At 40.1% G+C, this 26966-nt stretch overlaps 1 protein-coding gene and 1 non-coding gene across 3 annotated transcripts in view; both read left to right on the top strand.

Moving 5' to 3' along the window:
* The window catches only part of ADAM17 (ADAM metallopeptidase domain 17), a 69541-nt gene that overhangs the window by 18182 nt on the left and 24393 nt on the right, over positions 1 to 26966 (top strand). For both annotated transcript variants that reach the window (XM_030920468.1, XM_010379684.2), the window contains exons 3-10: positions 1936 to 2066; positions 2839 to 2927; positions 11792 to 11960; positions 13513 to 13646; positions 16744 to 16833; positions 18748 to 18861; positions 21810 to 21954; positions 22067 to 22155. In XM_030920468.1, coding sequence (XP_030776328.1) covers positions 1936 to 2066; positions 2839 to 2927; positions 11792 to 11960; positions 13513 to 13646; positions 16744 to 16833; positions 18748 to 18861; positions 21810 to 21954; positions 22067 to 22155 — 961 coding nt within the window. The remainder of the gene's footprint in view (positions 1 to 1935; positions 2067 to 2838; positions 2928 to 11791; positions 11961 to 13512; positions 13647 to 16743; positions 16834 to 18747; positions 18862 to 21809; positions 21955 to 22066; positions 22156 to 26966) is intronic.
* LOC115894459 lies at positions 7374 to 7477 on the top strand. The gene has a single exon (XR_004054577.1). It is a non-coding gene; the product is annotated as a small nucleolar RNA U13 (small nucleolar RNA).

The following is a 26966-nucleotide window of genomic DNA, read 5'->3' as shown; positions in this document are numbered from 1 at the left end:
AATAATGTTAATTCAAACTGGTTAGCTGGTCTTTAGTTACTGTAAATTCTTAAGTTGAAAGTCAGAAAGATAAAATGTTAAAGAAATTTGTAAGAAAATGACTTCACGTAATTTTGGGAGGATAAAGCAAAAGAAATTTTGACATATTCTGTTGGAAGTTTTGTGACTCAAAAGCTAATACTGGAACATCAAAAAACATGAATTTTATCATTGCTTGGTCTTTAGAGCAGATTCTTAATGTAGCAAATGAAAAATGCAGTTCCATTGGTTTCTTTCTGAAAAGAACATTAAGTAATATTGCAAGCTCTTAGCTTTCAAACAAAGTAATAAGACATTTATAATAAGTATGCTTTTGAAAGTTCTCAACACAACTGGAGGGAAGAATCGTAATGAGAATGTGTGGGAAGATATGTTTCAGGACAGCAGAAGAGAACGCTCCAAGGATTTACGAAATAATGTTCTATTGTTGTCTGTTCCCTTTGACCATTAAAAACCGCAAGCAAACTAAAATTACCTTGTTATGCTCAAAAAGTTAAAAATATTTGTTGCCATGGAGATAGTCCCAGTCTAGATTTCTTTCCGGTAGTTTAAAGACTTTCGCAATCCCATGGGGAAGTAATATATTTTCAGTACCACAGCTGACAAAATTTGTTTCTGTGGGTGAGATGAGTAATACACCTTTCTTTGTCTTTGGTGTTCATGGACACATTGAAAGTCTATAAATAATAATGGAGAAAGTCTTGCTCACCACTCCTAGTTCATGTAAGGACCTAAAGTCATAGAAAACAAAAAGAATAGTAGGCCCACTAAAGAACTGGAATGTATCCCTCCCCTCCCCTCCCCTCCCCTCCCTCCCCTCCCCTCCCCTCCCCTCCCCTCTTTCCTGTTTCCTGGTGCTGATGGAGTTTATATTCTAACTTCTGTCTTGGATACCTTGTATTTATTTTCCTAATGGTAATTGTGGATTACTGTTTTGCGGGATATGTGGTTTTGAGGAGGAAAAAAAGCATGAGTACTTTTTTTTGTTTTTGCCACAGAGTCTTGCTCTGTCGCCCAGGCTGGAGTGCAGTGGCAGGATCTCCGCTCACTGCAAGCTCCGCCTCCCGGGTTCACGCCATTCTCCTGCCTCAGCCTCCCGAGTAGCTGGGATTACAGGCAACCGCCACCACGCCCGGCTAATTTTTTGTATTTTTAGTAGAGATGGGGTTTCACCGTGTTAGCCAGGATGGTCTCGATCTCCTGACCGCGTGATCCGCCCAGCGCGGCCTCCCGAAGTGCTGCAATTACAGGCCTGAGCCACCGCGGGAGGCCACATGAGTATTTTTAAATATAGAAAGCAGCATTTATTAATTTTGCACAGCAATAAGAATTTTCTCATAGTCTACCCAGCTTGATAGTTAGAGACAGCATAATACAGGGTTTTGAAATAAACCAGGTTTATTTCCCAGTTTCACCATTTACTAGCTGTGTAACTTTGAGTAGGTTGATTAGCTTCCAAGCCTCAATTTGTACTTGTGTGAAGTGGAGGTAATAGATGCATAGTACCTAACACCAAGTAGGTGTTCAGTAAATGGTGTATAATTGGATTAGTTTTTAATAATAATTTTTTAGATAATCAGGATTCCAACTTAACTATTCAGTCATGTGTATTTCTTTATTATTCAGTATTTTCCAGGAGAGATGAATGTGTAAGTTCTTTGAATATGTTTTCCCTAGTGTGAGTTTATTTTGGTCTGCTGTTTTTATAGCTAAGTAAATTAGTCCGTTTGTCTTTACAGGAGATATATTGATCTAAGTACCTAATAAGACTTTAGTTGTAACTTGCATAGTGTCTTATTAATGTCAACGCTTCTGGCTTTTTAAGAAAGTTTAATTATATGAAAATGAGACATAATTTGTGTGCTTAGAGTAAAATATGAATGCATTTTTCTTTAGGCATTTTAAATTATACCTGACGTCGAGTACTGAACGTTTTTCACAAAATTTCAAGGTCGTGGTGGTGGATGGTAAAAATGAAAGCGAGTACACTGTGAAATGGCAGGACTTCTTCACTGGACACGTGGTTGGTTAGTATGGAGCTTGTTGGTTTGCCCCTGTGTCTGGTGTGTTAGGTCTCCAAATCTAACTTGATTGCATATTCTTTTCTGGTGCAGGGTAGTGGGGACGGGGTGTCATAGAAGTGCTATTCTTTGCCTGTTTTCTTTGAGGTATGTAAGTTTAGAGGTGGAAATATTCTAATAGGAGGAAATGAGTATTATCTAAATGTCATACTAACTGGCTGGTTTAATGATTAAAATTAAATTCCTCTTAAGTGATAGGAATTTAACCTTTCTTTTCATCAGTGACTGTAAACTTTCTTTATATTTTAAACAGGAAAGCTTGGAGATAAAATACTTTGTGATCTTATTATGTATGTATTTGAGAAAATCTATCAAACAGGCAATTGCAGTTTACTTTTTGACCTTTTTCTGCAATGAAAAAACAAATGGCATTCAAATCCACAAATAGTACAGTTCCTAGGCCTGTACATTCCACATCATGCTTTCTGTCTCTCTTAGTTCTTCCTTTACCTAAAAGTAGATAAAATTATTCCAGAAGAAAATCGTAGTATTTTGTTTGTTTTGGGAAAGGGATAGGATTCAAGTGACTAAACTTGAGGCTACCCCTTAGGAGGTGAGATTATCCAGCTGCTTTCTTGGGCCTTTATTTCTTGTTTTGCAGAGCTGTCACAGTACTAGGCAAATTCCACCCTGAAGGATTTAATTTTTATTGAGAGTAATGCGTAGTTTCTTATTTGATGTAAGTATCTTTAAATAATAATTTTTTTTTTCTCTTAAGGTGAACCTGACTCTAGGGTTCTAGCCCACATAAGAGATGATGATGTTATAATCAGAATCAACACAGATGGGGCTGAATATAACATAGAGGTAAATTTATATGTGAATTTTTTTTCAGTAGCTTATATCTCTGATTTTCAAAAAGCTGCTCAGTTCTGCAAAGGTGAAAATTAATTATACTTATTTCTTTTCTCTTTTTATTTGAAGTCTTTTACCAGGAAAGTAGATTTTTTAAAAAGGATAATCTCTAAGAAGCTGTCTTATGATATACCCTGTATTTCTAAGTACCATAATTGGGATGGATAATAGGAAGAGAAAACTTTCCCTCCTGACTCATTTTTTAATTCTTTCTCAAATAATAAGTGTAAACATCCTCAGAAATGAAAGTGAAGTATTATTTTTCAATTTCTCTTGTTTTTCTGCTGGACACACTGGAAATGCTAGATCAACGAAAGGTGATAGTTCATAGCCTGAGAAGTTAAAGAGGAAGCTAGGAAAGTCATGTTGTAGCCGGGCGTGGTGGCTCACGTCTGTAATCCCAGCACTTTGGGAGGCCGAGACGGGTGGATCACGAGGTCAGGAGATCGAGACCATCCTGGCTAACACGGTAAACCCCGTCTCTACTAAAATACAAAAAATAGTTGAGCGTGGTGGCGGGCACCTGTAGTCCCAGGTACTCAGGAGGCTGAGGTAGGAGAATGGCATGAACCCAGGAGGCGAAGCTTGCAGTGAGCCGAGATCGCGCCACTGCACTCCGGCCTGGGCGACAGAGCGAGACTCCGTCTCAGAAAAAAAAAAAAGGGAAGTCAGGCTGTGGTTGCTCTTCCACTGAAAGAGTAGCAGTAGAAATCAAGACCACAGTGGCTGCATTGGTTAAGACACATATCTATCTGTCAGATGCTAGTCTACAAAACAAAAAGTTTACTACGTAATTGTGAATTGAAGTTGATTCTGTGTTTCTTGAAAAATGAGAAAACTCTGGGTAGTGGTGGTGATATCACTAAAATGGATCACCTGTGGGAAAACTGAGTCAGATAGGTCAAAATGAAATGTTCAGGTGTATTTGAGTGCTCGATAGGGGTAAAACAGTCTGCTGGAGGTATAAATACTATATATTTTAATTATATCCGAACTACGCAACTGTTAGTCTTTTGACTATTCATTATTGTGAAAAAGAAACCTATGGCCTTGCAGTATGTTATAGTTTGTTAATGTTTAAACTATTTAATGTCAATGTTTTGAGGAGTCTAGCTTACTAGAAAGAGTCAGAAATTTAGTAGAAAGTAAAGGAACTAATATTATAAATGCATTCATTCTAGAATAGGCAAAGCATCCCCGGAATGTCTTAAATTTGCTTGTTCTTTCAAATCAGTTTATTTTTTAAGAATACCTTTATTTTAAAATATATGCTCATTGCAAAATTTGGAAACTAGATTATCTGTACTTGGACAGATAACTACTATTGAATTTTGACAGACATCCTTCCAAACTTTTTTTTGTGTGTATATATACAAATAAATATACCCACTATTTTTTCCTGCATAAGTAGGACTATACAATATGTACAGTTTGTCTTCACATATTTTTCATTTAACAATATGATTATGAACCTTTTCCTGTTAATATAGATCTAAATTAGGGTATTTTTTTTGGTTTGTTTGTTTTTTTGCGATGGAGTTTCCCTCTTGTTGGCTGGAGTGCAATGGTGCGATCTCAGCTCAGCGCAACCTCCACCTCCCGGGTTCAAGCGATTCTCCTGCCTCAGCCTCCCGAATAGCTGGGATTATAGGCATGCTCCACCACACCCGGCTTATTTTGTATTTTTAGTAGAGATGGGGTTTCTCCATGTTGGTCAGACTGGTCTTGAACTGCCGACCTCAGGTGATTTGCCTGCCTTGGCCTCCCAAAGTGCTGGGATTGCAGGTGTGATCCACCACTCCCGGCCTAAATTAGGGTTCTTTTTTTTTTTTTTTTTTTTCCTGTCACTAGGCTGGAGTGCAGTGGCGCGATCTTGGGTCACTGCAACCTCTGCTCCCTGGTTCAAGCAATTCTCCTGCCCCAGCCTTCCTATTAGTTGGGATTACAGACAGATGCCACCACGCCCAGCTAAGTTTTGTATTTTTGGTAGAGGTGGAGTTTCACCATGTTGGCCAGGGTGGTGTCGATCTCCTGACCTTGTGATCGCCTGCCTCGGCCTCCCAAAGTGCTGGGATTACAGGTGTGAGCCACTGTACCGGGCCAATTAGGGTTTTTATAAAGGCTGCCTATTGCTCCATTGATACACTGTAACATTTATTTAACCAATCCCACTTCATGCTCAACTGTTTTGGGTGTTTTTGTTTTGTTTTTTTGAGATGGAGTCTTGCTCTGTCACCCAGGCTGGAGTGCAATGGTGTGATCTTGGCACACTACAAACCCTGCCTCCCTGGTTCAGGCGATTCTCCTGCCTCAGCCTCCCAAGTAGCTGGGACTGCAGGTGTGTGCCACCATGTCCGGCTAATTTTTTTGTTTTTTGTTTTTGAGATGGAGTATAACTCTGTCACTCAGACTGGAGTGCATTGGCATGGTCTCAGCTCACTGCAACCTCTGGCTCCCGGGTTCAAGTGATTCTGCCGCCTTAGTCCCTCGAGTATCTGAGACTACAGGCGCGTGCTACCAAACCTGGCTAATTTTTGTATTTTTAGTAGAGGTGGGGTTTCACCATGTTGGCCAGGATGGTCTTGATCTCCTGACCATATGATCTGCCAGCCTCGACCTCCAAAAGTGCTCGGATTACAGGCGTGAGCCACCGTGCCTGGCCTCAACTGTTTTGTTTCTAATTTTTGAAATAAAAGGTATTGTAGTGAATAGCCTTGGGCACACCTTTTGGTGCATGTGTTTAGTTGGAATAGTCTGGATGATAGGGAATAGTCTGGGAAGTTAAATGAAGAAACTGTAGGAAGCTCTGTCTAGGCTGTGCCAGGGCTTCAGATAAACTCCCATAGCTGAGTAGCTTAACACAAGCAAGGATTTTTCTTACTCTCTTGTGGCTTGATGTGGGTTAGGTGGTTCTCCTCTACTTTGTGGTTTTGACTTTTGGATGCATGTCCTCTGTAGTTCTCATAGAAGGGAAACAGAGCTAGAGAATTAAACAGGATATTAAGGGCCAGGCTTGGAAATGACCTTCCATTCAATACATTCTAGAACACTTTATCTCTGACCTGCTATAAAAGAGAATGGGAAAGATAGTCATAATTTGAGCTCAGAAAGAAAGCAGTGTGGTCAACGCACAGCATTGTTTTTGCTGCAGTGCATATGTTTGCTTATTTCCTTAGAATAATTTATTCTTTTTTTTTTTTTTTTTTTTTTGAGACTGAGTCTCGCTCTGTTGCCAGGCTGAAGTACAGTGGCGTGATTTCGGCTCACTGCAGTCTCTGCCTCCTGGGTTCAAGCCATTCTCCTGCCTCAGCCTCCCAAGTAGCTGGGATTACAGGCGCGTGCCACCATACCCAGCTAATTTTTGTATTTTTGGTAGAGACGGGTTTCACAGTGTTGGCCAGGATGGTCTCAATCTCCCGACCTCATGATCTGCCAGCCTCGGCCTCTGAAAGTGCTAGGATTAAAGGCGTGAACCACTGTGCCTGGCCAGCTTATTCTTAAGCTAAAATGTGTGTCTTTAGGATCCAAGTTAAATTTGCTCAGATTACAATTTTTTTTTTTTTTGAGACTGGCATCTCGCCCTGTCACCCAGACTGGAGTGCAAAGGTGCCATCTCAGCTCTCCATATCCTCCACATCCCAGATTAAAGCGATTCTCCTGCCTCAATCCCTTGAGTAGCTGGGATTACAGGCGTGTGCCACCATGCTGGGTTAATTTTTGTATTTTTAGTAGAGATGGGGTTTCACTGTGTTGGCCAGGCTGGTCTTGAACTCCTGACCTCGTGATCCACCCATCTCAGCCTCCCAAAGTGCTAGGATTACAGGCATGAGCCACCACACCCAGCCAGATTACTCATTTTTTTCAAATACTTCCTTTTGGAAAAATAGGAATTCTGTTTCCACCCATACCTTTGTTTCACTAAGAATAAAAATAAGTATAACTAATATTTCATTATAAGATATTTACTTAGCTAGGCGCAGTGGGTCACACCTGTAAAAAGCACTTTGGGAGCCTGAGGCGGGTGGACTGCTTGAGTCCAGGGATTTGAGACCAGCCCAGGGAATACAGGGAGACCTTGTCTCTACTCCCCAACAAAAGAAAAAAAAACTTAGCCGGGCGTGGTGGTACATGCCTGTGGTCTCAGCTACTCAGAATGCTGAGGCGGTAGGATCAGTTGAATTCTGGAGGCAGAGACTGCAGTGAGCTGAGATTGTACTGCTGCACTCCAGCCTGGGTGACAGAGCGAGACCCTGTCTCACACATACACACACACAAAGATGTTTACTTACAAGTATACTCATCAGATACCTTGAGGGATTTTTGCATGAAATTAATTTTTATTGAAAAATGATTTGTTATTTACAGTGGTGATTTTCATACTCTTTATAATTCTTTTTGATACTTTTATAGTTCATAAGTGTGGTGATTGGCTGTTCACACACATGTATGAGATGTGCCACCCTAGAACCTTGTTACAATGTTAGCACATTACAAGTCTGACATGAAAAAAAAAATTCTTTACACTTACCTTGATGTAAAAGCATTGTTCATCTGCACTAAGATCTTAGGAATATAAGTGAGCAGGAAAAAATATATATCTTATTTTTAACATGTCATCATTAAATATTTTATTTATGACAGAGTCTTACTTGGTCACTCGGGCTGAAGTGCAGTGGTGCCATCATAGCTCACTGCAGCCTTGACCTCCTGGGCTCAGACAATCCCTCTCTTCTGCCTCCTAAGTAGCTGGGACTACAGGTGCATGCCACCATGCCCAACTAATTTGTTAAATTTTTGTAGAGTGCATCAAATTTTTGATGCGGTCTCACTGTGTTGGCCAGGCTGGTCTCAAATGCCTGGCTGTAAGCAATCCTTCCGCTTGGCCTCCCAAAGTGCTGGGATGACAGGTGTGAGCCACTGTGCACAGCCATTAAATATTTTAAACCGTCACAGACTTTACCATAGCTTACTATTTATATAAATAATCCTGGGTTAAACTTGCATGGTGAGATAATATTTCCCCCAACTTTTATTTATTTATTTGAGATGGAGTCTTGCTCTATCGCCCAGGCTGGAGTGCAGTGGCGCAATCTCGGCTCACTGCAATCTCCGCCTCCCAGGTTCAAGCATTTCTCCTGCCTCAGCCTCCCAAGTAGCTGGGATTACAGGCACACGCCACTGTGCCTGGCTAGTTTTTGTATTTTTGGTAGAGACAGGGTTTTGCCATGTTGGCCAGTCTGGTCTTGAACTCCTAGTCTCAGGTGATCCACCCGCCTCGGCCTCCCAAGGTGCTGGGCTTACAGGCGTGACTCACTGCGTCTGGCCTAATTTTTGTATTTTTAGTAGAGACGGGGTTTCACCATGTTGGCCAGGCTGGTCTTGAACTTCTGACCTGTGATCTGCCCACCTCGGCCTCCCAAAGTGCTGGGATGACAGGCATGAGCCACCGTGCTTGGCCTCCCCCAACTTTTAGTTTTGAAAATGTTCAGCTGGTGTGGTGGCTGTCATCCCAGCACTTTGGGAAGCTGAGGTGGGTGGATCACCTCAGGCCAGGAGTTCGAGACCAGCCTGGCCAACATGGTGAAACCTCATCTCTACCAAAAATACAAAAATTAGCCAGGCTTGGTGGCTTGCACCTGCAATCCCAACTGCTCTGGAGGCCTAGGCGGAAGAATCGCTTGAACCTGGGAGACAGAGGTTGCAGTGAGCTGAGATCCCTCCACTGTACTCCAGCGTGGGTGACAGAGTGAAACTGTGTCTCAAAAATAAATAAATAAATAAATAAATAAATAAATAAATAAATAAATAAATAAAATGTTCAAATCTACAGAAAGATTAAAAAGTACCCTGTAGCTACAGAAAGATTAAAAAAACAAAAAACAACCCTGTAGCCCTTAAACAATTTCTAACATAATGTCACGTTAACTTTCTGTCTTTTTTTCCTGAATCATATGCAAATCGTTTGCAAACATCATGACACTTCACCCCTGACAACTTCTGTATGCATCCCTAGGAATAAAGGCACTCTTTTCTATAGCTGTAATAAAAGTAACACACCTGAGAAAAGAATTCTACAGTATTATCTAATAATCATGCCATAGTCAAAGTCTCTAGTCATCCTCAAAATCTCCTTCGTAAACTTTTTTTTGGTTTTCCAATCCAGGATCCAATCAAGTTTTCTGCCTTTTAGTCAATTACTCATCAAATGATTTTTTCCAGCAACTTACTAGTAATAGTGGTAACAGGCTTAGCTTTTATTAATGACTGCTTTTCTTTTGAAATCTTAATATAAAACTAGATTTATTACCTACATAATCTTCATAATCTTCAAGTTAGGTATTATCACTGCTTTACCTAACGAGGGAGGTTATGCTCAGGGTACTTGTCCAAGGCACATAGTGAGGTACCGTTGAGGTTTGAACTCAGATACATCTGATCCCAAAGCCAACTGTCTTTTTCTGTGCTTGACTGGCTATACTAGGAAACAATCAATGTGAACTTAGAAATGTTTGACACAAAATAAAAAAATTTTCACTTCTATTCATAGGCTAAATGAACTTTACTAAATATGGAAGATTCCTGTAGCCCAGAAGTTGGGTTAGTTAACTTTTGAGGCCTCTGCCATCCCTGAAATTCTGTAACCATCATTTCTTACATCCACCTCATACATAGATTACCAAAGATGTGTATGCATATAATATTTAACAGTTTTATTGAGATATAATTCACATACTATATTATTCACCCCTTTAGTGTATACAGTTTTGTAGTTGTGTGTGTGTGTGTGTGTGTGTGTGTTTATTTTTGAGACAGAGTCTCACTCTGTCACCCAGGCTGGAGTACAACGGCACTATCACTGCAACCTCTGCCTCCTGGGTTCAAGTGATTGTCCTGCTCAGCCTCTTGAGTAGCTGGGATTACAGTTGCCCACCACCATACCTGGCTACTTTTTGTATTTCAGTAGAGATGGGGTTTCACCATGTTGGTCAGGCTGGTCTTGAACTCCTGGCCTCAAGTTATCCACCCACCATAGCCTCCCAAAGTGCTGAGATTACAGGCGTGAGCCGTCATGCCAGGCAGTTTTCATATATTGATGGAGTTGTGCAAACACCACCATGTTCAATTTTAGAACATTTTCATGACCTGAAAAAGAAACGCTGTATCCTTTAGCCATCCTTCCCCCTTCCTCCCTAACTCCCTCAGCTCTAGGCAACCAGGAATCTACTCTCTGTTTAGATTTGTCTGTTTGGGTCATCTCATATAAATGGAATTATATAATATGTGGTCTTTTGTGTGTGGCTTCTTTTTAATTTTTTAATTTTTTTGAGATGGAGTCTTGCTCTGTCGTCCAGGCTGAAGTGCAGTGGTATGATCTCGGCTCACTGCAACCTCCGCCTCCTGGGTTCAACTGATTCTCTTGCCTCAGCCTCCCGGGTAGCTGGGATTACAGGCGCCTGCCACCATACCTGACTAATTTTTGTATTTTTTACTAGAGTCAGGGTTTCACTGTGTTGGCCAGGCTGGTCTCAAACTCCTGACCTCAAGTGATCCGCCTGCCTTGGCCTCCCAAAGTGCTGGGATTACAGACGTGAGCCACTACGCCCAGCTCGTGTGTGGCTTCTTTCACTTAGAATAATGTTTCCAGGGTTCATCTATGTTGTAGCATGTATCTGTATCTTATTTATTTTTATTGCTGAATAATACTCCATTGTATTGTATGGATAAACTGCATTTTGTTTATTCATTGATTAGTTGTTGATGGACATTTGGGTTGTTTCCACTTTTTAGCTATTATTTACATTACTGCTTGTGTTTTCATTTCTCTTGGTTATATACTAGGAGCAGAATTGCTGGGTCATACGGTTATTCTACTTTTAACCTTTGAGGACCTGCTATTTTCTAAAGTGGTTTTACCATTTTACATTCTCATCAGCATGTATGAGGGTTCTGGATTTCTCTACATCCTCACCAGTATTTGTCTTTGATCATAGTCATCCTAGTGGGGATACAGGGGTGTTTCATTGTGGGTTCTTTTTTCCCACTGGGGTTTTGATTTGCATGTCCCTGATGGAGATAAATATATTTTTTGTGTGTCCTCTACAAACCGCCTGGTTCTGATGAGACCAGTGTTCTTACAGAGAATAACTTTGCTTTGAAACAAAACAAACAACCTTTTGACTTGGGTAAAGTTTGGAATATATTAATTGTGATTTACTCTGGCCTTGTAACATTGTAAGTGGAGATTTTTTTAAAAAACTGCATTCGCTGAAACCAGTAATAAGGTTCAGACCTGTTGTTGCAAGTTCTGAGTTTTCTTTCATATAAATATATTTGTTCTTTTGTGTGGATAAAGCCTAACATGGCAAAAAGGTGTCAAACACCTAAGTATTAAGGAAGCTAAAAGGAAAATACTGCATGAACAGAAACCTTGTCCAATTTTCATTACTATAGCACCATCACCTATAACAGTGCCAGTATACAGTAAATATTACATAATATTTTGGAATGAATGAGTGGAAAATGATATGCGTTTTTCTCTTCTGCATCCTCTGAAAGATTTCATAACGTGCAAAGTATGTAAGGCTTTATTTGTATACAGATAAAATAATCAGAGTTTATGATCTACGTGTTTACTTACCAGCCTAGAAACTCCGTATGATTAAAAATTGAGATTATTTATTTTAATAACATGACTAATCAGTTTACTTAACCTAGAAATGAATGTTATCTAAGAACAAGCAAAGGATGTTAGAAGAATTTAGTGTTTAGGAATTGTTATATTTTTCCACTTCAGTCGTATATATTTTCTGTTTTAGCCACTTTGGAGATTTGTTAATGATACCAAAGACAAAAGAATGTTAGTTTATAAATCTGAAGATATCAAGAATGTTTCACGTTTGCAGTCTCCAAAAGTGTGTGGTTATTTAAAAGTGGATAATGAAGAGTTGCTCCCAAAAGGGTTAGTAGACAGAGAACCACCTGAAGGTAAGGCTTAAAGAGTGTATTTCAAATAAGAAAGAAACATATTACAATTGACTTCAATAGGAGTGGTTGTTATTTGATAAAAAAAAACATTATTGTCAAGTAACTGTAGTATTTGGCATGAAAATAAGAGTTTTATTCCAGAAATTTTCAGCTTCTTTTGTCTGTAATGTAAGAGTTGAAAACTCTAGAAAATAATGGGAACAAGAAAGATTAGACTTTAAAAAAGATTAGGGAAAAGGGAAATGGAGTGATCCGAGGGAAAATATTCTTGCAGATATTTAGAAATGATAAAATAATAATGGTGGAAAGACAGTCTTTAGAGTTTATAAGAAATTAATTGGTAGCAGGAGAGACCTATGTATATACTGCTTAGAATACAAGAAGGTTATATCCATCTTGGGACAATCTATTTAGGGTCATTTAAAAAACATAACCATCTTGGAATTTTACTGCCCCAAACACCTCTGGTTAGGTTTTTTTGTTTTGTTTTTTTTTGCAGTGCAATCTCGGCTCACTGCAACCTTTGACTTCCAGGTTCAAGCGATTCTCCTGCCTCAGCCTCCCTAGTAGCTGGGATTATAGGCACGTGACACCAGTCCTGGCTAATTTTTGTGTTTTTAGTGGAGATGGGGTTTCACCATGTTGGCCAGGCTGTTCTCGAACTCCTGGCCTCAAGTGATCCGCCCACCTCAACCTCCCAAAGTGTTGGGATTACAGGCGTGAGCCAACGTGCCAGGCCAAAGATGGTTATGTTGTTAAAATATTATTAAAATATATATTAGCATTTTAATATATAAATAAATTTTTAATTTATTTCACAAGAAAGTTGTCCTATTAACACAAACTAATTTTCAATGTGAATATTTTGACATTTTTACTGTTACTTTGGTTAATTCATAACTTCTTGTTGTAGAATATGACTGACAGCTTCATAGCCCAGCATTAGGTGAATGTTTTACTCTGTTGAGCACTATTTGTTTATTTATTGTTTGATTTATTTAGAGATAGAGTCTCACTCTTGTTGCCCTGGCTTGAGTGCAATGGCATAATCTTGTCTCACTGCAACCTCCGCACCAGGGTTCAAGTGATTCTCCTGCCTCAGCCTTATGAGTAGCTGGGATTACAGGCGGGCGCCACCATACCTGGCTAATTTTTGTATTTTTAATAGGGATGGGGTTTCATCATGTTGGCCAGGCTGGTCTCGAACTCCCATCCTCAGGTGATTCACCCACCTTGGCCTCGCAAAGTGCTGGAATTGTAGGCCTGAGCCAGCATGCCCGGCCTTACTCTGTTGAACACTTTTTAAAGTTTCTGTATTTGAAAAATTGAGGCGGCTCTTGTCCTTGGTTTTGAATTCTACAGTGTTTAAACTTTATGTTACTTTTCACTTTTCTGTCTTGCTCCAAATTGTTTTTTTTTGTTGTTCAAGATCCTTTAGTGATGTTAAGCTCACATAATATTTGTTTCAAAAATATATTAGATTTAAAGTGTTACCATAAAACTCCTTGTTTTGGTGAATTTTGATTTAATAGTGCATACAAATTCATATTAGAGCTTGTTCATCGAGTGAAGAGAAGAGCTGACCCAGATCCCATGAAGAACACGTGTAAATTATTGGTGGTAGCAGATCATCGCTTCTACAGATACATGGGCAGAGGGGAAGAGAGTACAACTACAAATTACTTAGTAAGTATTTGATATTGCATCAAGTAATTGAAAAAAAAATTCTTGTGGGTGGGTACATTCCATGAAACTTAATGAAACCAGATCTGTTCCAGATACTCTGTTATTTCCCTAAAATATTTGAGGGATATTCTCTGAGGTTTTTATGTTACTGTATGGAAATTATAGTTTCAGATTTATGACAACCCATTTTACCTTCGAACTAGTATTTTCTGCATGTTAGAATTTATGCATATAGGGTTTGGGAGAGGTTATAATGTAGTCCTTCCTCCTTGATATAATTGAGCTCTTTAAAAACATTACTGCTATCATGGAAGTGAACCTGTGGTGTCACATGTGAATGTAAAAATATTACATGAACCCATGTTTATCTTTTGCTTATATGTATATTTCAGAGAGGAAGGTGAGTTTTGTTCGTCATGTTAAAGACCTACTCATTGGACTTCACTTGAAATAGGTGGGACTTTCATGGTCATAACTAGCTCTAGGGCACAGAAGTGAAGGCAAGATGTAAGAAGTGCTGATACTAGATTTTTAAGCATGAACTATTATGATTTTTTTTTTTTTTTGAGACGGCGTCTCGCTCTGTTGCCCAGGCTAGAGTGCAGTGGCGCTATCGTGGCTCACTGCAAGCTCTGCCTCCCGGGTTCATACCATTCTTCTGCCTCGGCCTCCCGAGTAGCTGGGACTATAGGCGCCCACCACCATGCCCGGCTAATTTTTTTGTATTTTTAGTAGAGACGGGGTTTCACCGTATTAGCCAGGATGGTCTCGATCTCCTGACCTCGTGATCCGCCCTCCTCGGCCTCCCAAAGTGCTGGGATTACAGGCATGAGCCACCGTACCCAGCCAAACTATTACGATTTTTAAAGTCTGGGAAATCATTTTTCGTTGACGTTTTTTGCTAGTATGACCTCATTCGTCATGATTACTTGGCACTGACCAAAATGTTGTTATTGAGGGAATAATGGAGAATGCAGCTATTCATGAAGCAAGAAGAAGCTGGGGCGGTAAAGATATCTTTCTCATTGCCTTGCTTTTCCCATGCTGTCCATTTTATTCATACCCTCCCTTACCCTTCTTTCCCTTCCCTTCCACGTCAAGTGGATTTGTTTGTTTGTTTGTTTGTTTGTTTGACACAGAGTCTCACTGTGTTGCCCAGGCTGGAGTGCAGTGGTGCAATCTCAGCTCACTGCAACCCCTACCTCCTGGGTGCAAGCAATTCTCCTGCCTCAGCATCACAAGTAGCTGGAATTACAGGTGTGAGCCACAGCACTCGGCCCCATATCAAGTGAATTTATTATGAGGCTAGTAAGAGTCACTGTTATTCTTGTTCCTAAGAGAGAGATTCTTACTTTAAAAAGCTTCTCTCTTAATCTGGGTTTTGTATTAAGGGGCTCCTCTTATATTACTTCTTTGTTCATTACACTACAAATATGAATATAATGAGAGATCTAGTCTTAAAATTTGTGTTTTTTACAATTTCTGAGACATAACTTGTTTCACAGTTGCTGGAACAAACCTTATCAACCCAGTTTTTGAATAGTAGAATATTCTCTTTGAGAAAAAGATAGGTAATTAGCATTTTGTTCTTTCTCATGTCGTTTTCCTTGGAAACGATACTGCCTTCCTTCTCCAGTTTTCCCAAATCAGAGAGCAAAAGAAGGAGGGTTGCTGAAATGAACCTTGTTCTTTCTGGCTGTCTTCTTACCCATTCCTCAGTGCTGAACTTTTCGGGCTGAGAGTAGGGGAATAGGGTTGGCAGTTGTCTGCCACTGCTCCTTACTTGTTTCTGGGGAAGACATTTGAGGTACTCACCAAGAGACAGAGTGAAGATGGAATTCTTTTTAGAAGGGAATACGATTGACCCAGGAACAGTGCTGGGGGGTGGGGGTTAGAAGCACTGACCTTCCCTCTGCAGTCAAAAATCCTCATGTCACTTTTTTTTTTTAGACTCTGTTGCCCAGGCCGGAGTGCAGTGGCGAAATCGTAGCTCACTGCAGCCTCTATTGCCTGGGACAAAGCAGTCTTCCCCCCTCAGCCTCCTTGAGTAGCTGGGACAACAGGTGTTCACCCTTCCTGGCTAAGTTTTTTGATTTTTAGCAGAGATGGAGAATTTCTCAGGATGCCCTCAAACTTCTAAGCTTAAGCAGTCCTCCTGCCTCAGCCTCCCAAAGTGCTGGGATTACAGGCGTGAACCACTATGCCCGGCCCCTGTATAACTTTGATTCTCCAAAAATTTAACTACTAATAGTCTACTATTGACCAGAAGCCTTACCAATAAAATAACAGTCGATTAACACGTATTTTTTATATGTATTATTACTGTGTTCTTACAATCATGTAAGTTAGAGAAAGGAAAATGTTATGATGAAAATCATAAAAAAAAAAAAAAAAGCTGGGCATGGTGGTGTGCGTCTGTAGTCTTCTGTTACTCAGGAGGCTGAGGTGAGAGGATTGCTTGAGCCCAGAGATGCAGGCTATAGTGAGCTATGATCGTGCCACTGTACTGTAACCCTGGTGACAGAGCAAGACCCTGCCTCTGAAAAAATAAAGAAAAATCATAAGGAAGAGAAAATACATTTACCATTCACTAAGTGGAAGTGGATCATCATAATCGTCTTCATGTTGAGTAGGCTGAGGAGGAAGAGGAAGAGTTGGTCATATTGTCTCTGGTGACAGAGGCTCAAGGAAATCCACATATGTAAGTGGACACTTGAAGTTCAAATCTATGTTGTTCAAGAGTCAACTGTATTTCAGGTATATTGATTGACTTTTAAATTTAATTTTTATTATTGACTGAAACGGTAGTTTTACAAAAGCCTGTTACTTGTCATTTTGGTTCCATGTGCAATTGAGTACTTGAAATTTAGGTTAAACTATACCATTGTTTTATTCTGGTAACAGCACTTTAAGTTTGGGGCCAAAGGTTGGGAATACTCAGATACAGTAACATCTTAATGCTAGTTTTTGTGAAAGTAGAAACTTCTGCAATGGCCTCTAAACTGAGATTTTTTTTTTCCTCCATAGATTTTATATTGCATTGCCAGGAGAGATAAAGAGCTACATAATGTCTTTTTTCTTTTTTAAATACACACAGATAGAGCTAATTGACAGAGTTGATGACATCTATCGGAACACTTCATGGGATAATGCGGGTTTTAAAGGCTATGGAATACAGATAGAGCAGGTATTTATCAATAGATATGGCTTATATTACTCACTTAAGTTATGTACTGTAAATATTTGTCACTTGTATCCAAAACCCAAAAACTTGTCCTTAACAATAATTGTAAGTAAGTTTTCTCAAATGCCAGTGATTTTTTTTCTGATGAATTGTGCAGTATTTTTGATGTTAATTAGTTCTAGATTGTGAAGTTTTCTGTCCTTAGTCCTGCTTTAGGTAGAAAGCCTTTTACGCTGCTGTGCTTTGTTCCTTCTTTGAATTTATGGCCTTTTTATTCTCTGTAGTTTCTTTCCCCCTCTGATTATGCTTAAGTCTTCCGTTAAAACTGTGGCACGTACCATTGAATCCTTAGTCAGAAAATTTACTAAAAAATACTGGGTACCTTTGCAAGGCTGTAGTTATATATACAGAACCTTTAGGTTCTTTCCCCTCAGATATCTCCTTCTGATTTCTTGTAATCTCTTAACAGAGTATGTCTAGCAATGTTATATTAGTGTCATCTTAATATCTCATATGAAGAGTTATTTCAAATTGCTAAGACTAAAAAGACTTCTGACATAGGGTTTTACTTTGGGCAGAGAGACATTTTGATATGTAAGTTATATAAATTGTTATCTCTATTTTTTTCCAGGCTTTTTGTAATAAACCATATTTTAATAAGTTCTATAGTATAGAATTTAGAGGTTGAAAAAATTTTTTTAAAAATCATTCACCATGTTTATAAATGTTAAACTTTGATATTGTTTGTATAAAACTAAGATTTTTTCCCTTTTCATTCTCTTTCACTGTTTTGCATTTTCTTTTCAAGTTATTATTTGAATAGGTAACATATACACAGTACAAAAACCAGTGAAAAGTAAGTCTCTGCAACCTGTTTATTGTTAAACCAGTTCCTTTCCCCAAAGACATTCATGTCACTAGTTTCATATGTATCTTTCTAGAGATGTCGTATGCATGTATAGTGTATGTATATGTCTGTATTTGACACAACGGTGCTATATGCAGTACACTTTTATACCTCGCTTTTCCATTTCACAGTATGTTGGAGAGTACTTCATGTTCATGCATGTAAAGCTGCCTCACTTGTTTTATTATAAATAGCTGCATCATGTTTGAGTTTTAGGGAACCTGTACATTTTCTTTTTGCTTTAGGCATTTGGAACCAATTATAGAACACAGGAATAATATAGGAGATTAAAACATTAACTTCTTTACATCTGATGAAGGATGGATTGGAGGATGTGGTTTAGATGTGCATCATGGTGGTCTTCTAAGTAGTTCTGTCCCAGATTTCACCTTGACCAGCCACCATCAAAACTGCAGAGTCCACCCCAGTAAGCTTACCACACAGTGGCAGAGGAGACCAGAACAGGCAGGCAGGCAGGCAGGGAAGAGAGACACACAGAAACTCTGAGCTGAGCATAGTTTCCATCTTTCTTTATCTCACACTTACTAATGGGAGCCTTTGTTACTTTTTTTCCCTTCTTTGCAGGTTTAATATAAATTTGTCTGAAATGCACATATAAGGAGAAGCCTCTATTCTTAGTCTTTTATTCCTTTGATGCACAAAGAGATATATATTTTATTTTTCTTTCCTAAACTGTTGACTATAGTTGTAATAATTATTTTAGGCGCCTGTAACCCAAGTTCTTATTTTTTAAAAATAAACATAGAGGATATGAAAATGTAGGAGTACATTCATATTATTATAAATAATTAATTGACATATGTTTTCCATACCATATGCTTCTGTTTGTTTCAAACATTGAATATTAGAACTGAAGAATTTATGAATTTTAGTTTTAAAATGTTTTTTTCTAGAATGATTCTTTTTTTGAACAGATAAAATAATGCAGTATTCAGAGTCTTCTGACTTATTTTGGAAGTGTTCTAAGTATATTATCTCTTTAAGTATAGATTCGCATTCTCAAGTCTCCACAAGAGGTAAAACCTGGTGAAAAGCACTACAATATGGCAAAAAGTTACCCAAATGAAGAAAAGGATGCTTGGGATGTGAAGATGTTGCTAGAGGTAGGTCTTGGAACCCTGGATATTAACACCACTTTATGATTTCTGCTATGTGGATTGTATGTGTTTTAATGAAGGAGCATAATGGAAAAGATGGAAACCCAGAAGCAATCTCCCCCAGCTGATCCAGCAGGAACCTCATCGCGTGTAACAGCATAGACAACAAATAACAAAAACTCCATGAAAAAAAAAGTTACAAAGCAATGCTGCTTCTTTTTTTTTTTTTTTCTTTTTGAGACAGAGTTTCACTCTTATTGCCCAGGCTGGAGTGCAATGGTGTGATCTCGGCTCACTGTAACCTCCGCCTCCCGGGTTCAAGCGATTCTCCTGCCTCAGCCTCCTGAGTAGCTAGGATTATAGGCATGCACCACCACAGCCAGCTAATTTTTGTATTTTTAGTAGAAACGGGGTTTCTCCATGTTGGTCAGGCTGGTCTCGAACTCCCGACTGCAGATGATCCGCCTGCCTCGCCCTCCCAAAGTGCTGGGATTACAGGTGTGAGCCACTGTGCCCGGCCAAAGCAGTGCTTCTTAACCTTAATATCTTTGAGGATCTAATGAGGCAATCAGTGGATCTTCTCTAGAAAATAACATGGATACTGAATATATAGAGTTTTTGCACACTGTTTTGTTAGTTCGGGACACTTAGTTCAGGGCTCTCTGAAGCTTGTCAATTTATCTTTTAGGGCAGTAATTATCAAACAGGTTATGAACATGTATTGGACAGTAGAAATATAGCTTGGAGATCTGAAAGTTCTCTACAGTAATTTAAAATTTTTGTGTTTTTATTCTGGCGATTAATCTAAAGATGGCTAACTTAATCATTTTACGTTATTTGGAGTCTTGCTGTATAACAGGATACTGCCATGTGATTCCAGTGTCTTGAGTTTGTGTGTGCTATTACTTTGGTGTAGAATGACTTTCTATGAAGTGATAGTAGTTATATTTTAATGTGTTGGTAAGTGTATTAGTTTCCTGTTGTTGCTTTAACAAATTATCACAAGTGGAGCAGCTTAGAACAACACTTATTTATCTCATAGTTTGCATGGGCTAGTCCAGGTATGGTGTGGCTCATCTGGATTCTTGTTCAGAGTCTCATGAGGCTGAAATCAAGTTTTCAAAGCTTTAATAGAATTAAAGGATATTATAACTCTTCATCCAGATGGAGAAGCATAACGTGTAGCACCTGTGTGGTACGCATTCATACCCTGTCTAATTTGATCTGCTGAGCACCTGAAAGGTTGGTTGAGACAGCATCATTGTTGTGAAGAGGCTCAGCAAGTGTTATTGTTTATTCCAGCTGACATGACAGAGCAGCATAGGCTGGGGGACTTAACAGAAGTTGGGGTTTTCACAGTTCTGGAAGCTGGAAGTCCAAAATCAAGGGGGTCAGCAGGGTTGATTTCTTCTGAGGCCACGGTACTTGTGGTGTAGGTGCTGTCTTCTCCCTGTGTGCTCACATGGTCTTTCTTTCAGTGTGTGTGTATATTCTGATCTCCTTATCAGGACACCCGCATTATTGGTTTAAGGTCCACCCATATGACCTCAGTGTACCCTAATTACCTCCTTAAGGGCCCTATTTCCAGATAGAGTCACATTCTGGGGTACTTTTGAGGGTTAGGACTTCAACATTTGAATTTTGGGGTGGCACAGTTCAGCCAGTAACAGTAAGATTAAATGACTTGTCTGGTTAGTCATACAACTGGTAATGGCAGAGGTTGAATTGAGCACAGATCTCCTGACTCCTAGAACAGCTGAACCACTGTGCCTGTGTGCTTTTCTGTGAGCCTCCAGACAGTCCATGGCAGGGGAGGAACCAAAGAGAAGAATGACTTACATTGACAGATGCTCCTCTCCAATTTTCTTCCCTAAGGCTCCTAGAATATTCTTAGAAGCCTCACCCTTTTACCACGGAACTATCAGAATCCCCATTTAACCACACTTCATTCTTCATATAGGGCTCTCTGGCCTCTCATTTAAAGCATTTTAAACATTGAGGGTTTTGGCTAGGCATGGTGGTTCATGCCTGTAATCCCAGCACTTTGGGAGGCTGAGGATGAGGCTGGTGGATTGTTTGAGCCCAGGAGTTCAAGACTAGCTTGGGCAACATGGTGTACAAAAAATACAAAAATTAGCCGGGCATGGTGATGCACGCTTTTGGTACCAGCTTCTTGGGAGGCTGAGGTGGGAGGTTCACTTGAGCCTGGGAGGTCGAGGCTGCAGTGAGCTGTGATTGCGTCACTTCACTCCAGCCTGGGTGACACAGCGAGACCCTGTCTCAAACAAACAAACAAATTTAAAAAACCCCCAAAATTAAGGTTTTTTAAACTTGGAGATGCTGGATGGTTATGGTAGAGGTTTTTAAAGTAATGTATGAAACCCTTTTAAATTGAGAAAAAAAAATCCTCTCAAACCTGCAGCGTTGACTTAAATGGATGTAAAATCTTTATTTTAGTAACATAAAACTGGGTATATATGCTTTTCTATAAGTGTATATTTATATAAATGACTATATATTATGACGCTCAAAAAAGTTTAAGATTAAAATTTCTATAAAACCAGATGAATCCTTGAAATACTTGAGAGGGATCTGTTTTGGTCTGGGGTGCTGCAATCCCCTTAACGAAATGGAGCATCTCTAGTCCTAGGCTGTATGTCTTCAGAACAGCCCTCGGAGGAGCAGTGAGTTAGTTCTGAACAGCTGGAGCAAGCTCCCGAACTCTTCCCTTTTGTGCCCCTTGCCAGATGACAGTGTCGGCCTCTCACCGGTGCAGGTGGAGGAGCACTTTAGGGAAAGAGCAAAGCACTGCACGGGGTTGTGATTGCTGGTGCTGAGCTGCATGCTGTCATGGTTCTGTTCTGGAAGGTTTAGTTGATTTCGATTACATCTTTTGGTTTGATGTAATTGTTAATCTAAGAATGCTTTTTTTTTTTTTTTTTGGTCTTTCAAAGCAATTTAGCTTTGATATAGCTGAGGAAGCATCTAAAGTTTGCTTGGCACACCTTTTCACATACCAAGATTTTGATATGGGAACTCTTGGATTAGCTTATGTTGGCTCTCCCAGAGCAAACAGCCATGGAGGCGTTTGTCCAAAGGGTAAGTTTTTCCATTTCTTATATGAATATGATGCTGGGATTATCAGCTGATTGGATTATATTATAATTCTGTATTTAATAAGCAATTTATCTTTGTTGCCTTTTGACTTTAGCTTATTATAGCCCAGTTGGGAAGAAAAATATCTATTTGAATAGTGGTTTGACGAGCACAAAGAATTATGGTAAAACCATCCTTACAAAGGTATGTTCTTTTATTTTTAAAAGAATAGTGTTAAGAGTTTATTGTAGTAGAACCTCAGTTGTATATTTATGTAGATATTTTTTAAAAAATGTAATATATACTGTTTTTTTCATTTCTGCTTAAAGAAAATTTATATATTTTTGTGAGATATATGAAAAAGCTTAAAGAAGAAAATAAAAATGGCCTGTCAGCCTTCTTTTGAAACATGTGAGGACCACTGCTTTTCTCGAACCCTCCATCCTGGAGCCCTCTGACCTGCAGCAACTCTTAGAGCTCCCTGTCTCCTAGTCCTGCAGTGCAGCTGTCATACAAGGCATCCCACACCCTCTTATTTTCAGAACCCCATGGTCTCCCTCTTTCTCAGTGCCATCATTTTGGTGTAGTGTATCTTGCAGGAGCTTCCTAAGAAAAGGTATATGACCTGCATATTGTTGGGATTTCACATATCTGAAAATGTCTTTATTCCACTCTTAAGCCTGATTGATAATTTTGGCTGAGTATATTCTTAGTTCTCATGTTCTCTGTGGTCTTCTGTGCATGTTGCTTTTAAAGAATCTGAAGTCATTTTGAGTTCTTATCTTTGTATGTCACCTGTTTTTTTCTCTGGAAGATCTTAAGATCTTGTTTTTCTCCAGCTATGTCTGTTGAAATGTGTTTGACTACAAATAACAGAAAATTAAATAAGCAGTGGTTTAAATAAGGGGTTTATTTGTCTCAGTCAACAAGAAGTTCAGGGATAGCATTTTCCGGGTGGTACAGCAACTCAGAGGTGCCCTCAGTGGCTCAAGAACAAGCAGGAGGTCTTTGTCCTCATGCATGTCACCTCATGGTTTTAAGATGGTTCTCTTCTGTGTTAGAGAAAGGAGGAGAAAGAGAACATGGCTAGCCTAGTCTGGCCCTTCTAAAAAGCTTCTCTGGAGGCTGCATCCTGGCTTTTGTTTACAACTTACTGTACAGCACTGGGTCACGTGGCTGCCCTTAGCCTCAACGGAATGTGGAAAGGTGGCTGTTTTAGCCGAGTATATTGCTGCCCTGAACAAAATTAGGGCTCATTAAGGAAGAAGGGGAGAGAGATATTGGTAGGAAATATTAGTATCCGATATACTGATTTTTAATTTTTATTTAATTTTTACTTTTTTTGAGACAGAGTCTTGCTCTATGGCCCAGGCTGGAAGGCAGTGGCACCATTTTGGCTTACTGTAACCTCTGCCTCCCAGGTTCAAGCGATTCTCCTGCCTCAACCTCCTGAGTAGTTGGGATTACAGGTGCCTGTCACCATGCATGGCTAATTTTTGTATTTTTGTTTTAAGTAGAGATAGGGTTTCACCATGTTGGCCAGGCTGGTCTCATGAACCCCTGACCTCAAGTGATCCACTCACCATGGCTTCCCAGAGGGCTGGTTGGTATACTGCTATTTTGACTATCATGTTATACTTGGTGTATGTTTATACTTGGTATAGGGTACGGGAAAATATTTGCAAAAGACACCTCTTGAGAAGAGACTGCTATCTGAAATATACAAAGAGGCCGGGCATGGTGGCTCATTCCTATAATCCCAGCACTTTGGGAGTCCGAGGCAGGAGAATCACTTGAGCCCAGGAGTTTGGAACTAACCTGGGCAAGATGGTCAGACCCTGTCTCTACAAAATTAAAAAAAAAAAATTAAAAATTTCCATATGTATAAAGAACTGTTAAAATTCAACAGTAAGAAAATGAACCACGTAATTTAAAAATAGACAAAAGAGCAGAACAGATACTTCTAAAGATATACAGATAGCAGAGAAGCATACAAAAAGATGCTCAGCGTCATGTGTCATTAGGAAATTGCAAATTAACAACGAAGCTGGGTGCAGGTGGACATGCGTGTCATCCCAGCTGCTTGCGAGGCTGAGGTGGGAGGATTGTTTGAGCCCAGGAGTTTGAGACCATCCTGGGCAACATTAGTGAGACCCTGTTTCTATAAAAAACTTTTTAAGAAACCCAACAACAATACGCTATTACTAGTAGCCTATTAGCATGGCTAAAATCCCAAACACTGGCAACACAATTCCAACAAGGCTATGGAGCAACAGGAACTCTTCATTAATTGCTGGTGGGAATGCAAAAATGTAACAGCCACTTTGGAAGACAGTTGGCAGTTTCTTTTTTTTTTTTTTTTTTTTTTTTTGGGAGATGGAGTTTCACTCTTGTCACCCAGGCTGGAGTGCAGTGGCGTGATCTCGGCTCACTGCAACCTCTGCCTCCCAGGTTTTAAGCGATTCTGCCTCAGTCTCCCGAGTAGCTGGGATTACAGGTGCCCGCTGTCACTCCCAGCTAATTTTTGTATTTTCAGTAGAGATGGGGTTTCACCATGTTACAGGCCAGGCTGGTCTTGAACTCCCGACCTCAGGTGATCCGCCTGCTTCAGCCTCCCAAAGTGCTGGGATTACAGGTATGAGCCACCACACCCGGCCATAAGAATGTTTATGGCAGCTTAATTCATAATTGATAAAACTTGGAAGCACCCAAGATATCCTTTAGTTGGTAAATGGATAAACTGGCACATCCATACAATGAGAAAAAAATAAAAAAGCTATTAAGCCATGAAAAGACATAGAGGAACCTTAAAAGCATACTACTAAGTGAAATAAGCCAGTCTGAAAGGCTACATACTATATGATTCCAAATATATGACATTCTGGAAAAGGCAAAACTATGCAGACTATAAAATGATCAGTGATTGCTAGATGTCAGGGGAAGGAGGGAAGAATAGGTAGAGAGCAGGGTAACTACTCTGTATGATACTTTAATAGTCAGTATAAGACATTATGCATTTGTTGAAACACAGAATATACAGCACAAAGAGTGAACCCTAACATAAACTATGGACTTCGGGTGATTTAAAAACAGGTGGTGGCAGGAGCCTATGGTCCCAGCTACTCGGGAGGCTGAGGTGGGAGAATCACTTGAGGCCAAGAGTTAGAGGCTGTAGTGTGATAACTGCGTCTGTGAAAATACCCACTGTATTCTGTATTCTAGCCTGAGCAACTTAGCGAGATCCTTTTTTTTTTTTTTTTTTTTTTGATATGGAGTCTCGCTCTGTGTCCCATGCTGGAGTGCAGTGGCACGATCTCGGCTCACTGCAAGCTCCCCATACCGGGTTCATGCCATTCTCCTGCCTCAGCCTCCCAAGTAGCTGGGACTACAGGCACCTGCCACCATGCCCGGGTAATTTTTTGTATTTTTAGTAGAGAAGGGGTTTCACTGTGTTAGCCAGGATGGTCTCAATCTGCTGCCCTTGTGATCTGCCTGCCTCGGCCTCCCAAAGTGTTGGAATTACAGGCATGAGCCACTGCGCCTGGCCCAAGACCCTGTCTCTTAAAGCAGAAACAAAAACAACAATGTAAAGTGGTATGAGAAAAGAAAAAGACACTAATTAGTTTTGGGGAACCTTTTAATTTCTTTCTTTTTTCTTTTTTTTTTTTGAGATGGAGTTTTGCTCTTGTTGGCCAGGCTGGAGTGCAATGGTGCCATCTTGGCTCACTGCAACCTCCGCCTCCCAGGTTCAAGCAATTCTTCTGCCTCTGCCTCTTGAGTAGCTGGGATTACAGGCATGCGCCATCATGACCGGCTAATTTTGTATTTTTAGTAGAGATGGGGTTTCTCCATGTTGGTCAGGCTGGTTTTGAACTCCTGATCTCAGGTGATCCACCTGCCTTGGCCTCCCAAAGTGCTGGGATTACAGGCGTGAGCCACTGTGCCTGGCCTTAATTTCTAAATTTATTTTTTTCTTATGGTACTTTGTTTTAGGGGAAAAAAATCTCTCAAACTGTTTTTCCTCTCTTCTCACATCACAACAATTATCATCAACACAGAAGACTTGTGTGACCAGACCAAATGTGTGGGGATTTCCCCCCACATTTCAAGCAATAGACATCAGCTAGGTGTCCTCCAATTCAATTCACTCTCCACCCGGAAATAGTGTCAGATCTCACAGCTTGAGGGTTCAGCTCCTCAAGACTGACTGTTCCCTCCTCCCCACCAGTTACAAGTCTGAGCCTCCAAAACTTCTGACCAACTGGCTTCAAGTTGGGGTTTCCACGATATCCTCTTTGGGTCTGATTAATTTGCTTAAGTGGCTCACAGAACTCAGGGAAACATCTTAGTTTACGGGTTTATTACATAGGATATTTTAAAGGATGCAAAGAGGCCGGGTGCGGTGGCTTATGCCTGTAATCCCACTACTTTGGGAGGCCGAGGCGGGTAGATACCTGAGGTCAAGAGTTTGAGACCAGCCTGGCCAACATGGTGAAACCTCGTCTCTACTGAAAATATAAAAATTAGCCAGGTGTGGTGGTGCATGCCTGTAATCCCAGCTACTCGGGAGGCTGAGGCAGGAGAATTGCTTGAACCTGGGAGGCGGAGATGGCAGTGAGCTGAGATTGCACCACTGTGCTCCATCCTGGGCAACAGAGGGAGACTTTGTCTCAAAAAATAAAAAATAAAAAAAGAAGGGATTCAAAGAAATAGCCAAACGAAGGGATACATAGGGTGAGGTCTGGAAGGGTCCCGAATACAGGAGCTTCTGTCCCCATGGAGTTGGGATGTACCGCTCTCCTGGCACGCGAATGAGTTCGGCACCTTCCTGTCAACCTCCACATATTCAGAATGCTCTCTGGAAGCTCTCTGAATCCTGTTATTTGAGATTTTATGGAGGCTTCTTTACATAAGCATGAATGACAACTGTGTAGAAATGTGATTGAACAAAATGGGTATGTTCTCATACTAATCAACTGAGTGGGGAAACCCACCAAGGCCTGTCCAGGTTCTCC

Source organism: Rhinopithecus roxellana, chromosome 17, assembly GCF_007565055.1.
Source record: "Rhinopithecus roxellana isolate Shanxi Qingling chromosome 17, ASM756505v1, whole genome shotgun sequence".
Taxonomy (NCBI): domain Eukaryota; kingdom Metazoa; phylum Chordata; class Mammalia; order Primates; family Cercopithecidae; genus Rhinopithecus; species Rhinopithecus roxellana.
The sequence above is the reverse complement of the archived record's forward strand: the minus strand, read 5'-3'. Positions and strand labels throughout refer to the sequence as shown.